This window comes from Pleurodeles waltl, chromosome 9 (assembly GCF_031143425.1).
Source record: "Pleurodeles waltl isolate 20211129_DDA chromosome 9, aPleWal1.hap1.20221129, whole genome shotgun sequence".
In the NCBI taxonomy this organism is placed as follows: Eukaryota; Metazoa; Chordata; class Amphibia; order Caudata; family Salamandridae; genus Pleurodeles; species Pleurodeles waltl.
In genome coordinates this window covers 638980192-638992223 of record NC_090448.1, presented here as the reverse complement: position 1 = coordinate 638992223, position 12032 = coordinate 638980192, and the positions used below count along the sequence as shown (strand labels likewise).

The 12032-nt window shown below is 43.2% G+C and overlaps 1 protein-coding gene across 2 annotated transcripts in view; it reads left to right on the top strand.

The window, feature by feature from the left end:
* PPP5C (protein phosphatase 5 catalytic subunit) overlaps positions 1 to 12032 on the top strand; it is a 269413-nt gene that overhangs the window by 108147 nt on the left and 149234 nt on the right. The window contains exons 4-6 of one of the 2 annotated variants that reach the window (XM_069207677.1): positions 781 to 902; positions 4253 to 4318; positions 4822 to 4920. In XM_069207677.1, the coding sequence (XP_069063778.1) occupies positions 781 to 902; positions 4253 to 4318; positions 4822 to 4920 (287 nt within the window). The remainder of the gene's footprint in view (positions 1 to 780; positions 903 to 4252; positions 4319 to 4821; positions 4921 to 12032) is intronic. The other variant, XM_069207678.1, reaches the window with a different exon arrangement.

Sequence of the window (12032 nt, the reverse complement as noted above, 5' to 3'; positions counted from 1 at the left end):
AGCTGAGAGTGAGAAAGATTGGAACATGTCAATGAGAGCAGTGGGTGTAGTAGTTTTCAGTTGAGTATGTAAGTGCTACCAGCGTGTAGGTATTTGTCACACCTCGAGTGAGCACCAGTGGTGTGGGGTATCACTTCTGACATGTAGCCCCTGATATCTCAGCCGCAATGTGTCAGAAGTGAGCACAATGAAATCATCACACTGTGGATGAATTTGTGCTATCTGCAAACAAAAACTTGTTCGGGACATCAAGAGGAGAAAGTCAAAGTTGTGTGAGAGTACCCATCATTAGAACGTAGCGGGCACTGTGCGGTTGGGTATCCCCTGTGTAAATTAGCACTGTTTCAAGATCATATATGAGACGGAATAGATGCTGGTTGTATAAATGTCGGTTTCTAAGTGTAGACATTTTCTGAGAACCCATTCTTGGTTGAGGTCAATATGGACTAGCATTAGAGGGTGAGTTTTCTTTTGAGAGTATTAACTCCAGCTCCGTCTTCTTGCTTGTCTGGCTCTGCCTCCAGACTTGTATATTTCCTGCACTTCATGCCTTACCTCCACATGGTTGGGTCCCTATATTTCTCTGCTTCATTTAAGCGCTCTGTTCCATCCCTCCATTACTCATCACCTGTAACCTTTGCAACGCAATGTCCCCATATGTGTCTATTCTCTACCTTCCTCCCCTCTTTTTTCTCTTATCTCTAACTTTCCATATGTCACGGTCTCAGTAATCAATCAGCCACTCTCTCCCTTGTTATTTTCCCCTTTTTGCCTTTGCAGCAATCGAGGATGAATACATTGGTCCCAAGATGGAGGATGGGAAAGTGACAGTGCAGTTCATGACTGACTTAATGCAATGGTACAAGGACCAGAAGAAGTTACACAGGAAATTTGCCTATCAGGTACATTCACATAATTTCATCTAACATCTCTAGATTGGCAGAGCTTTATTAATTTTGATTAGCGTGTACTTTGAAGCAGCAGAGAAATATACTTTTCAAGAGCCTTGGGCCGTATCTTATCTTATCACTTCTCGAGTGATTTCCAGTCTGGCTTCCACCTGCAGCAGGGGCAACATTTCGGTCCTTAATGTTCCAGAAGATATAACCACTGGAAGGAACAGAAGCCAGTCTTATGTCTTGTTATTTTTAGATCAGTTTGCTGTATTGGTGACGCGTCATGACTTGCATGCAATTTGTATGGGAGTCGCAAGCTCAGTTATACCTTTGTCTCTTAATTCCTCTGAAATCTTTCCCACCATGTCAAGTTTGAACCACATCTCTCAGATTTATATTCCATACTGAGGGGACCCTGAAGATTTTTGCCTCTCTCTCTGCCTTTTTAATATATAGATGGGTGCCTCTATCCCACATTCTACATGCGCATATGGTTGGCTATCATATATATGTGAATATGACACTGATCCTACAGTGCCTAAAACTTGATTAATTCATAACCAAGCAACAAGGCTTATTGTCTTTTCACATGCAAGGAGCACTTAATCTTTGCCTTAAAATCTGTACATCAACTAAGTTTTAAATGAGGCCCAACCTAGAATTCTCTGCATCGTTGCTAAAACTAGTTTTTGTTGGTCATGTACTAGATTACTTGTGAAAACCTTTTTATCTTTACCACCCATCAAATCTGGGATTCGTCTCTGCAAGTTAATACATCCCTCCAAGCATTGCTTAAACGGGCCGGTACTGAGTACCGGCACTTTTTTATTTTGAGAGGGAGAGTACCAGCACATCTCAAGAAAAATGCAGTACTTTTAATTGGTGAGTACCGGCACTTCTCAGAAACAAGCAGGTACTCTGGGACAAAGTACCTGCAATTTAATTTTCCCATTTCAAGCAATGCCTCCAAGCTAAAAACACTTGGTGAAAGGTATCCTTACGTACAGCGATTCTGTTTTGAACTTTCTTCCTCAACCACAGTGGTAGGAAAAATCTTAAAAATGTCAGAAGTTATCTAAAGATGCACATGTTCTGCATTCCCAACAGCATGGTCTCTGTCTGACATGAGCTCTCCTCTTAACTGATCCATCAGTGAACTACTACATCTACAGCCATTTAGAAGTCTGTGAATGTTCTTTGCCCGGCCCTCATCGTCAAGGCTTCTCCATCTATTACATTATTCCCCGACCTAGCAATTTTTTTTTTTTGGTGTTCACTTCTGTCATATCTTTGTGCCATCTAGGTCACAAACATCCTAAAGTCTTTTTCAGAAATTCTAAATAAACCGTCACCATTCAAACGGTGTCAACAGACTCTTACTAGTGAAGGAAAGAGGTTCATAGGTTTGCCTTCATGGTGCTTGGCAGTATGGGTGAAATTCAGTCTCCAGTGTCCCAGCAATGGCAGAAACATGTTGAAGTTAAATTAGAAATCCTCTTTAAAACCGGATAGCTTGTTGTTAATTTGTTTAACATTTACTAACGATTTGGCAAGTTGCATGCTAAACAATACTGGATTGTCTGTTTAGGAAAATGCATTCCAGCCTGTATCTTGAAGCTGGGAACCCTTTAAATGTTGTCACAGTTACAGGAGATTTGAGTTCAAACCTCCTGTTGACTTGAATCTAATTACTACAGAAGATGGTGCAGCTTGCCATAAGCTAAAAACCACAAACCTTGGGGCGTAAAAGAGGATATAGCTTTTTATTACTGATACTATCTCATTCTACAACTCTTAGGGCTGAGAGTGTGTAATGGCAGGATCCTTTTTTGAGAACCCCTCTAAGTATACACGCTGAGCATGAGTGGCACATCTTTTCATACAGCTTCTCAGATTTAAAACATTTGGGCTTAATTAATTATATGGTTGTGAGAATGTACAATAAGAGCACTGATTTAGATTACTGCTGGCATCTAACAACATCCTTGCATGACCTAGCTCAGGCTTCTCCAACGAGTAGCTTCTGAGATGCTGGCAACTCTCCTCCTACCTATAAGTAGATCTCCTGGGTACAGCCCAGCCTACCGTGTTTGAAATGTTTAGTTGATTGAATTAATGTTTGATCACCAAAATTGAGAGTATTTGAGATGAAAACATTTTTATAGTAGATATTTGAGTAACAAATCAAGTGCCGACAGTTAAACTTATTACTAACATCCCAACCTTAGTACCAGAGGAATTGCTGCTACTTCTTCTATGTAATACCCCTGTTTTGAGGCCTTGCTAATTGATAAAGCCTTTTTACATTACTGCTCACAATCCTGCCTGATGTACTGAGGTGATTACTATTGATAATTTTACAAATGTCTGCTACTAAAATAATCTGTTGTAGTGCGGTCACTATTATAACAACACTAATAGTGTTAGTAGCTCGGGATGATTTTCATAGAACATAAGTAGCTCTTGTTATTAAAAAAAAAAAAAAAGATACACCTGACATAGATATTTAACAAAATGCGAGCACAGTAGTTTATAACAATCACAGATGATTTCACTGAGAACAAATCAGCATGGAGCAAATCATACATGCTCTCTTTGTGTTTACATGACCCTTTATGTAGCTGCTGTTTTAGGCTACTGCCACACCAGTTAACCTTATTAAATTGCATCTGAATAACTGCTATAATTTCTTCCTTTTCACTATCTCTAGAGCAACTCCCATTTCCACAATTAATGAGACTAAATTTAATGGTATAAAGAGTAATTTTGACTCCTTAAGCCAGACCATGTATCGTAGGGAACATATAACAAAGGGAAAATCTATAGCAAATTAAATGTGTGTGTAAGTTGTATTGAAACTGATTGCTTACCAAAGGTCAGAGGGGAACAGTCCACCTGGGAATCCCTTGAGCAGGTGCTCACTATTAACATACAACATGATAACCAGTTTCCATAGGAATCAAAGATGCTCACATGAGAGCTGAGAGTCATATTCTAGAAGATTGATTGTATCACTATTATTTTTTCAGTATTTACGCAGTTAATGTGAAATATATTATTTTCCTGCACTCGCCTAACAATTGACTTGAAAAAAACTAGTGTTTGTGTGTTTTGTAAGTGTTGAATCTAAACTATTTATGGAAATCCACTTGTATGTGTGTATTTTTTGCACACCATTCTCACACCATTTTTGCTCCAACCACATACCTCATTCATGGGAATAATCAAACTTTTACCTCTAAAGCATCAGGGACCACTGTACCCACTTTCAGAAAAAGATAAAGCGTGATATGAAGAGAAAGGTGACTTGTGCCCTGTTCCTTCCAGTCATAATAGCACTTCTTTTTCCCTGGCAGATTCTTGTGCAGACAAAGGAAATTCTGGCCAAGCTCCCAAGTCTCGTTGAAACTGTCCTAGAAGAGGTAAGTACTTCAGGAGTCGACTAGTTTACTTAGGAGTATTGATATTCCTTTTTTACTTCTATTTAATTTATTGTTAGTCTGAGAACACAATGCAATAAAATTAACATGTTACCCAAAATATAATAACATAGCACAAACTAATCATCCAACAAAAACATAATAGTGATGTAACTTAAACATTTACATGTGCTGCCTAGCTCAGTTAACCCTTTTTGGTCCTAGCTTTGCCAGCCTTTTTCACCCTCACTCTACCTGCCCCCCTCTTCCTGCCCTCCTCGCCTCTTGCTCTGCCTGCCCTCCTTGCCTTGTCATGTACCTGCCTGTCTGGCCTCCTGGCTCAGCTCGGTCTGCACACTTCTTATCCCATTTCATTTATTTACCCATTCCTAACCCCTCACCTCCCTGTCCCTCGCTTTCTTACCTCTTAGATTGTTCTCCCACCCCCACGTCTTCGGTCTCCACACATCCTCCACACTTGAAATCACAAAGATTTTTTCTTCCAGAAGGACAAGATAACTATTTGCGGAGACACGCATGGTCAGTTCTACGACATGATGAATATATTTGATTTGAACGGACTACCGTCGGAAAACAACCCTTATGTATCCTTTTATCAGACTGAAGCGTTATGCATTTCTTCCTACATGTCCTCCCTGTACCAATTGTACGATTCCCTTATATATTCCCAACACATGATATGAAGACGCATGAAGTCTTCATTGTAATTCATGATCTCGTTCAAAGTAAACATAAACATTCGTATACATTTAACACTTTTTTACATGCGAGATGTTCCTTGATGAGAGGAACCCCATCCCATTAGGACTGGAGATGTGTTGGGTACCGCCGTGCACCAACTGTAACTTCCGTAGTTCCAATGTTCACTTGTCCTGATTGAATCTGTGAACACTGCCTTACTTTTTCCCTGACTAACTTTTTATGCATGATTTTCTAAAAGTGTTTGGATTCTTGCTTCTAGGAGTATTATCTGCCTTCTCTAAGTCACATAAATAGAATACTATGTGCATTTTCGTGTACTTTTCACTCGCTTTTATGGTACAGCAATGTTTACGACGTGCGTTTTTATTGATTTTCTGAGCTCCCATGCTTTGATTTAGTGGCCTTAAGGTGTTATAAGCTTTATAGGAGTTCAGGGTGAGAAAATGGTAAATGAAAGCCAGGACCTTAGGTTAGCTGCCTGTCAATTTAGGTAGTTGCTGTTCGTTTTCTTTTCTTTTCTAGTCTCTTTTCTGATATTACTATATTTTTTACTCCAGCACCACTATGGAATTGGTACTTGCTCTAAACACAAACCTACCAATTCATAACTTCTCTTGCAGCTGCTCTTGTGTTTCCTACATGTAGGAGTTGCATTGACTTTCTCTGTTTTAGCGCAATTCTCCATGTGGCAGGGTCATTTTCCTCATCTCTAAAGGTGTTTCAAAGTTGATGTCGATGTGTGCCTTGATGTAGATAGAGTCGGATGTTGCTATTCGGTCAGAGTTTCCATAACACTTTGAAGTACTCCCTCAGTGGTCAGATAGTTCTATCTGTCATTTGTTTTTTTTTTCTACCTTGAGCATAGATCTATCCAGGTTTACTCCCTAAATCAGAAAGAACAAGCATTGACAAAGCAAATAGGTTTCGCCTATGGTGTTGTCATTTTTTTGGTAACATGTTGGGCAGTTGTGCTGCTGTGCAACGTGGCTTAAAAAATAACAAGTGCTAGGACGCAGTCACTACTGGCCGTGTCATAGTGCTTTATTTATTATTATTATTATTATTATTATTAATTTAAGCCATGTTGCATCATGTCTTTAAAAAAAAAAAAAAAAAAAAGCATTGGCAATGCCGACAGACTTTGCATAGTGTTGCTCTGGAGAGGAAGAGGGGACAAAGGAAGAGGAAGGAGAAAAGCTAGAAAGCAGAGGGGGAATTGAATGAGATGGACAGTAGTGGGAGGAAAGAAAGAAGCAAGGAACGGTGGATAGACAGAAGTAAAGACGTGGCTGGAGAGAGGGAGGGGAAAAGAGATAGGAATGTTATGTTCTAAACGTGCAGTTGGACTGCATCTGTGTTGTGCTACCTGCATGCTTTGTCTCTGTAAACTGCAACAATGACAACTGTAGTCAGCACAACGAAAAATAGAAGAAAATACGATGTACGTGGAAAGATTACCCAGTGTCCTAAAGCGTTCTAATGTCACTGGGACTGGTAATACATGGAGCAAATATCAACGTGTACTGCCAGCTGGATAAGGGTAACGCTCTCAAATGCAAAATGTGCTGAAATTATTGTTCTTCATCTACAGTGCGTCTCTGTATGTGATCAATAAATCAATAACTTGAGAAAATGTAGAAAACCTTATGGGTTTCTAACGCTGCTAGAGATAGTGCTGTGTCTCTGCCAAGGTCTACGGTGCCAGGCTGCCCTTGAAAGCAGTATGAGGAGGGAAGCTGTTCTTGATGCAGAGATTACTGGCGGAATGTCGTATATTCCTCGTGCACGAAACTTAAAAGCAAATAGATGATTGTAAAACCCTGGGAGCCTTGCAGGACGCGCCGGCTCCAGGACAGTCTCTGAAGCACCTTAGTTAACATGCAGTCAGTGCTTAGTTTGTGATTGTTGTTTCCGGTGCGGAGCACTGGCACTTATTTTTGAGAGCCAGCACTTATTTTCTGCCTCAAGCATTTACTACGAGCAAAAGTCACCTATGGGAAATACGGAGGAAGAGAAAAACAAAAATGCGTCACAATGGGAGAAAGCTGCAAGGGTGAGCTCAAGGGGCAGGGAGTGGCTGTAAATGGATTGAAGAGGCCCAAGATGGCTTCAGGATTACGCTGCCTTACTATTCTGTGTTCGCACATTTAATTGCAGAAACCGCATGTTTAAGAGGAGGGCTTTGGGCACCGGCACGTTTTTATTTACCAATTAAGCACTGCATGCAGACCCTTACTAACATGGCTTAGCCTACATGAGAACTAATGCGCGAATGGAGTATACAACAGCACTATTTATAAGGGCTGTGGAATGTGCTTAAAATATTTCTGATGTTGTAATCCTTTTGTTAATGGATCATGTATAAGCCTTAATCCATAGCAGTCTTTTCCCTAAAGGCTTTTTATTGCAGTTTTAGATAGCGGGAAACCGACCCCAAGGTATAGGAGCACTGTACATGATTGCATTACAGGCACACACATTCAATAGCAGGCACGGTTCCCTAGCTTCAAAGTCGACTGCTGTAACCGTTAGGCCGCATTTTCTCCTTTACTAAATAACAAGTTTAGAGGCTCTCTGTAGATAACTGTTGTGACAACCAGGACGTGAGAAATCTATATTGTATCGCCGTCTTTGGCACTAGACCTGCAGAAAACGCACATAGAAACAATACAATGACAAGCATTGGCAAAGCCACCAATAGCAGATGCACTTGTATGGAGTGGTAGATGGCAAATGAAAAAATAAAAGTACCTTCAGACTGTGTAGCGAGTGGAAGGACACTAGCCACTGGCTGGAAGCTGTACCTGGGTCAAGCACCATGCCACAAAATGGACAGGCAAAGCAGAGCAGGAAGGTTTACAGAGTGAAACCAGGCCATGTGATGACTCAAGGAAAAAAGTGACATCAGACCCGACCCATGGTATTTATATGGTATGGGTGGACTTGAAGCCCATTTTTTAGTTAAAAAAGAAAAAAATTATTTACATGCAATTTCGCAGGCACAGTTCAAGCGCTTTGCAGGTGAGACCGAAAAATAGACCTGTCACAGGGGTGCACTTCCCCCCCCCCCTCCCCCTCCCCCTGCGCTGGTGCATGCTGTTAATGGGTATTCCTGCCATAGACAGGACCTATGAACTCTGTTCATAATAGTAAATGGGAACCTTGGCAAAGCTGATAGGTCTGGCATCACTTTGCACTCTCACATGAATGTTTATCACTCTCTACTCACATAGACGCAGTCCCTGCACTTGCACTGCTACACTCACAAAGGCATGCACCCCTCACTCTACTTGCACAAACACACATTTTACCCTGCAGTCAGTTTGATGACTTACACTGCACTTAAAGTATACTCACACATGAGCACATTGTTAACAAGCACTCCTCTCACTTAGGTGGACCAGAAATTGAATACTGCTAGTTGAAGACTTGAGGTGTAGTCCTAAGATCTGGTTCAGGAATCTATAGTTGAACAGATGGTCAGTACTGTAGCCTGCACATTACTCACACACTGTGTGTAGTTTGGAAAAAAATAAAATGCTGTTTGCTTATTTAAAATAAAACAATGGTCTGTATTTCACCAAAAGAGGCAACTAATGGCTCCACCACACTTCAAGTGCTTTGTCCTTCCCCTGTAGCATAGATTATTTTCCATGCTTTTGTTTGTAAGCCTAAAACCAACCACTTCATTTCTGAATATTCTAGCTTTGTCGCTCATATGCTGCTTACCCCACCAAAGACTCACTCCCTCCAAACCTTCCCCCACCCCCAACCACCTATGCTCCCTTCTTCCCCCTGCTTGTCCATTGCTTCTCACTCACTGGCTTTTTATTTATTTTTTATTTCTTCACCTCAGTCCTAATCTCCTCAGTTGCTCACCTACCCACTTGTTGAGCCCTCCCACCACCAACAGCCACACATTGACTTCAACCCGCCCACTCCGTTATTGCTACTTCACCGTTCCTAAACTTAATTTTTTTTTAGGGCCCAACACCTGCTATTTCGTGCCAGGCTACTCATTTTCAATATTTTCTTTTGCACACAAATGTCATTTTTTTATTTACCACTTCAAGTGGTGTCCAGCTGAATAAGAAATTGGCTGTTTCATGTCATATGCTGTGCATACATTATAAAACAGGAACATTGAAACATAAATGACTGGTCAGCAAGCCTGTCACTGCAGCACACTCATTTTCAGGTGGATGTACACTTGTGATAAAAAAAAATACCATCATTTACAGGGCAGGAGAGCAAATGACTGATGTTACTGAACCAATACAGTAGGAGGCTGGCCTGGCTTATAGTGGGTACCTTGTGGTACTTACACCTTGTGCCAGGTCCAGTTATCCTTTATTAATAGAATAGAGGTGTTTCTAGCAGCTTAGGCTGTTAGAGGTAGCTATGGCAAAACAGCTTAGGCTGAACTAGGAGAAATGCAAAGCTCCTACCATACCACTTATATCATATAGCACAATATCATAAGAAAACACAATACTCAGAGTTAATAAAAATAAAGGTACTTTATTTTAGTGACAATATGCCAAAAGTATCTCGGAGGATACCCTCACTTAGGAGGTAAGTAATATACACAAATTATATGTGCACAAACCCAAAACCGGAAAGTAACCGTTAGAAAAGTAGTGCAAACAATGTAGAATCACAATAGAATGCAATAGGTAGACATAGGCCTTGGGGCAACACAAACTATATACTCCAAAAGTGGAATGCGAATCACAAATGGATCCCAGGCCTATGGGTGGTTGTAGAGGGTCGCTGGGACTGTGAGAAAACAGTAAGGGTGTCCAAAATACCCCACACCAAGACCCTGAAAAGTAGTAGTAAAGTTACCCTACTACCTCAGAAAGACAGTATAGTTGTGATAGGGGATTCTGCAAGAACCACAACTGCTACCAAAGCACCGAAGACTGATTCCTGGACCTGAGGACCTGTAAATGAAGGGGACCAAGTCCAAGAGTCACACAAGTGTCCGGGGGTGGGTTGGGGGGGGGGGGGGGGTGCAGGAGCCCACTAAACCCCGGATGAAGGTGCAAAAGGGCTGTCTCTGGGTGGAAGAAGCCGAAAAATTCTGCAACAACGGATGGTGCCAGGAACTTCCCCTTTGGTGAGAAGATGTCCCACGGTGTGCTGGAGGTTGCGGTATTTCTGCATGGAAATACTTCTGCAAACAAGCCTATCTAGCTAGAAGAGTCGCAGTTGAGGATTTTGGGTGCTGCTGGGGCCCAGGAAGGACCAGTGTGTCGCCCCTTGGAGGAGGAGACAGAGGGCACTCAGCAACTCAGAGGGCCCCCGCAGAAGCAGGCAGCACCCGCAGAAGTACCGGAACAGGCACTTAGAAGATCTGAGTACAGCGGTCGGCTCAGAGTCACAAAGGAGGGTCCCATGACGTCTGAGTCCAACTCAGTGAGTTGGGCAATGCAGGATGGAGTGCTGGGGACTCAGGCTAGGCTGTGCACAAAGGAAGTCCTGGAAAAGTGCACAGAAGCCGGAGCAGCTGCAAATCACGTAGTACACAGGTTTGCTGTCTGGCGTGGGGAGGCAAGGACTTACCTCCACCAAATTTGGACAGAAGGGCCACTGGACTGTTGGAGACACTTGGACCCAGCTCCTGTGTTCCAGGGACCATGCTCGTCAGGATGAGAGGGGACCCAGAGGACAGGTGATGCAGAAGTTTGGTGCCTGCGTTGGCAGGGGGAAGATTCCGTCGACCCACAGGAGATTTCTTCTTCGCTTCCAGTGCAGGGTGAAGGCAGACAGCCCTCAGAGCATGCACCACCAGGAAACAGTTGAGAAAGCCGGCAGGATGAGGTGCTACAATGTTGCCGGTAGTCATCTTGCTACTTTGTTGCGGTTTTGCAGGCGTCCTGGAGCAGTCAGCAGTCCATCCTTGGCAGAAGTCGAAGAGGGAAGTGCAGAGGAGCTCTGGTGAGCTCTTGCATTCGTTATCTGCCGAATAGCCCAGAGGAGAGACCCTAAATAGCCAGGAAAGGAGGTTTGGCTACAGAGAAAGGAGGCTTGGCTACTGAAAGAGGTAAGCACCTATCAGGAGGGGTCTCTGACGTCACCTGCTGGCACTGGCCAGTCAGAGCTGTCCATTGTGCCCCAACACCTCTGAATCCAAGATGGTAGAGGTCTGAGACACACTGGAGGAGCTTTGGGCACCTCCCCTGGGAGGTGCAGGTCAGGGGAGTGGTCGCTCCCCTTTCCATTGTCCAGTTTTGCTGCAGGGCTGGGGGAATCCCTGAACCGGTGTAGACTGGCTTATGCAGAGAATGGCACCATCTCTGCCCATCAAAGCATTTCCAGAGGCTGGGGGAGGCTATTCCTCCCCAGCCCTTCACACCTATTTCCAAAGGGAGAGGGTGTAACACCATCTCTCAGAGGAAATCCTTTGTTCTACCTTCCTGGGACTGGGCTGCCCAGGCCCCAGTGGGCAGAAACCTGTCTGAGGGGTTGGCAGCAGCTGCAGTGGAGACCCCGGAAAGGCAGTTTGGCAGTACCCGGGTTCTGTGCTAGAGACCCGGGGGATCATGGAATTGTCACCCCCAATACCAGAATGGTATTGGGGTGACAATTCCATGATCCTAGACATGTTACATGGCCATGTTCGGAGTTACCATTGTGATGCTACATATAGGCAGTGACCTATATGTAGTGCACACGTGTAATGGTGTCCCCGCACTCACAAAGTCCGGGGAATTTGCCCTGAACAATGTGGAGGCACCTTGGCTAGTGCCAGGGTGCCCACACACTAAGTAAATTGGCACCTAACCTTCACCAAGTGAGGGTTAGACATATAGGTGACTTTTAAGTTACTTATGTGCAGTGAAAATGGCTGTGAAATAACGTGGACGTTATTTCACTCAGGCTGCAGTGGCAGTCCTGTGTAAGATTTGTCTGAGCTCCCTATGGGTGGCAAAAGAAAAGCTGCAGCCCATAGGGATCTCCTGGAACCCCAATACCCTGGGTACCTAGG